General features: G+C 57.9%; 1 protein-coding gene across 1 annotated transcript in view; it reads right to left on the reverse strand.

Moving 5' to 3' along the window:
* EPHB2 (EPH receptor B2) overlaps window positions 1-2605 on the reverse strand; it is a gene marked incomplete at its 5' end in the record, with an annotated part of 47400 nt that overhangs the window by 24832 nt on the left and 19963 nt on the right. The window contains one exon of the mRNA XM_010134905.1: window positions 451-575. Coding sequence (XP_010133207.1) covers window positions 451-575 — 125 coding nt within the window. The remainder of the gene's footprint in view (window positions 1-450; window positions 576-2605) is intronic.

The following is a 2605-nucleotide window of genomic DNA, read 5'->3' on the forward strand; positions in this document are numbered from 1 at the left end:
GTGGAGACAGGACAGGGGCTGATGAGTTAAACTGAAAGAGGAAGATTCAGACCAGAGAGAAGGGAGAGCTTTTTTACACTAAGGGTGGTGAGACCCTGGCCCAGGTTTCCCCGAGAGATGGGAGCAGCCCTGTCCCTGGAACCATTCCAGGTCAGTTGGCCCTTGGGGCTCTGAGCCCCCTGCTCTGGGTGCAGATGTCCCTGCTCCCTGCAGGGGGTTGGACTGGAGGAGCTTTGAAGGTCCCTTCAACCCAAACCAATCTATGATTCTACGAATCGCTGATGGACTCAAGGGTTGAGAGCCGCTGCCACCTCCATGACCAACCTCAGCAAGAGAAGTAACAGACTGATCAACCAACTGCTGTAGCTGTTGTTACGTCCTTATGCAAAGCTTGACATCATCTCTTCTCCCCAAAACCTCTGGCTGAACCCTGCCAAGGTCCCGCAGTACCTTCTCATAATATTGCAGCTCATAATCCAGGATGACTCCGTTGGGTTGGTCAGGCTGAGACCATGAGAGGGTAATGCTGTCCACGGTGCGGCTGACCTGGTGCATGATGGACACAGCTGAAGGAGCTGGAAGAGAGAGTGAAAGAGAAGCCTCAGTCAGATGCCTGCAGGGGCAGGACCCACATCCCCTGGCAGAAGGCAGGCAGGGGTATTATCGCTATTTGGGGCTACCAAATTCCCTTCCATGGTTGCCCAGGGGGCAGGAGATCCTGCTGTTTGAGGAGATTTGCTGTTTGAGGAGAGCCGTTAGGGGAGAACAACACATTTCCACTGCTCGCTAAGAGTTTGTAATCAGAAACCACACAGGGCAGCGTCTTGGGCAGGAAAACAGGTCATTCCCAGGCAAACGAGCTCAGGATTGGCGCAGACGCAGCCTCGTTCCCCTGGAAGAAGCACTAGCCCAGCACTGGGTGACCCTCCCCGCACACCAGGGACAAGCAGCGGTTTTTTGCTTGGACATTTGCATAGAGAAGCTCCACACGGCGCAGGCAGACGCGGGAAGCAGCTCCTCCCCGCCTCGGCGTGCTGGGTCTGCAAGTTGCACATGCCAATCAGGGAGGTGCACAGAGCAGCCTGAGCACGCAACGAAAACCTGACCTGACATGCTGACAATGGCGAGTCGCCCGCCCCGTCAGAGCGCCCTGGAAATAGCACACCCACAGACACCACTTGTCCCACCGAGCACAATGGGACCTTCCAGCAGCTCCTCAGACAACCAGCCAGCTGTCCAGCCCTCGCGCTGCCCCGTGTCGCCTACGTGGCTTGACACGAGGCCAAGGCAGGCACAGCGCAGCCGGGGCTGACGCCACCCCATGGGAAAACTGTCCTCCAGGGACCTGCGCTAACAAGTGCAGAGCTGCCACCTCCTTGGGAAACTCTGACCAGCTCTGATCCTGCTTACTGCGGACCAGGGCAGGTGAGCAAGACCCTGGACTGCTTTCAATCTGGTTGGCTCAAGTGTCGATAGCAGAGATGCTGCGGCACTGCAGGTATGAGCCTAGAGCCCACCACCCTCGCTGGAGGGGCTGACACACAGGTGCTGCCTCTCTGAGGCTGGCGAGCCACGTACGTGTCCTTGCCCACCCTGCGCCCAACCCCCCCGCCTCCGTGGACACCAGTCTGGAGGCCTTCCCGGACCTCACCCAGCGCCAACCCAGCCTCGGCGAGCGCTAACTCCAGGGCAGCATTAGCCCTGGCACGTCTGCCAGCACGGACTCTGCTTCAGCAGCTTCAGGGCAGAGGGGAAGCCTCAGGGGTGGGAGAGGACTGGAAAGTGGTAGTAAGAAAGCTTCCCCATCACCTGCATGCCAGGCCTGGTTACAAATGGATGCAGAGAGGCTTTTACCAGGTCCAAGCCTTTCAATATTTCATGGAAAAAAAACTCATCTGACAGCTCTGAGAAACAGCTTGGAGGAGCGGCACACAAAGCAGCCACCTCTCCCCCATCTCCAGTCTGGTTTCCCTTGGCATCAGGAGCAGCGACAGAAACCTGCCAGCTGACGACGCAGACGCTGGTATGACTGCGCTCCTCCAACCGGCGCGGCCACAACCTGCTCTTGCACATCACTGCAGTGCATTAGGGCTGAGCAGCAACTCTCCAGGCACACCAGCGGTCCAGCAAAAGCCATTTTTCTGACCCCCTTCTGACCCACCGCCTCTCCCCTACTGGTTTTCTGGACTCAGAGCGCTGTAGCTTCCAGGATGTTCAACACTCATGTGCCAGGGGAAGTAGGGGCTGGGCACGGGTAGAGCAAAACCGGCCACCACGCTCCTGCTCTTCAACTCCCTGGGCTTCCCTGCCCTTGAAGGAAGGCACAATGCAGGTCACCCTCAGCAGAGCGCTAGTGATCTCCGGTTTCGACTGAACGAGGACAGAGAACTTCCATCATGGAAAGTCGGGATGGACAGGGCTTTGATCTAGTGACAGTGTTCCCATCCATGGCAAGGACTAGATGACCCTTAAAGGTCCCTTCTGACCCAAATCACTCTGTGATTCTACCAGCTCTGAGACCCAAGCCTCACCTCCTCCCAGACGCCAATCCCTCCACCCCCTTGGGGTGAAGCCAAGCCTCGTCTTCCCCCCGCCGGGAACTCCC

The sequence above is a fragment of the Buceros rhinoceros genome, unplaced genomic scaffold, assembly GCF_000710305.1.
Source record: "Buceros rhinoceros silvestris isolate BGI_N320 unplaced genomic scaffold, ASM71030v1 scaffold1044, whole genome shotgun sequence".
NCBI classification, from domain to species: domain Eukaryota; kingdom Metazoa; phylum Chordata; class Aves; order Bucerotiformes; family Bucerotidae; genus Buceros; species Buceros rhinoceros.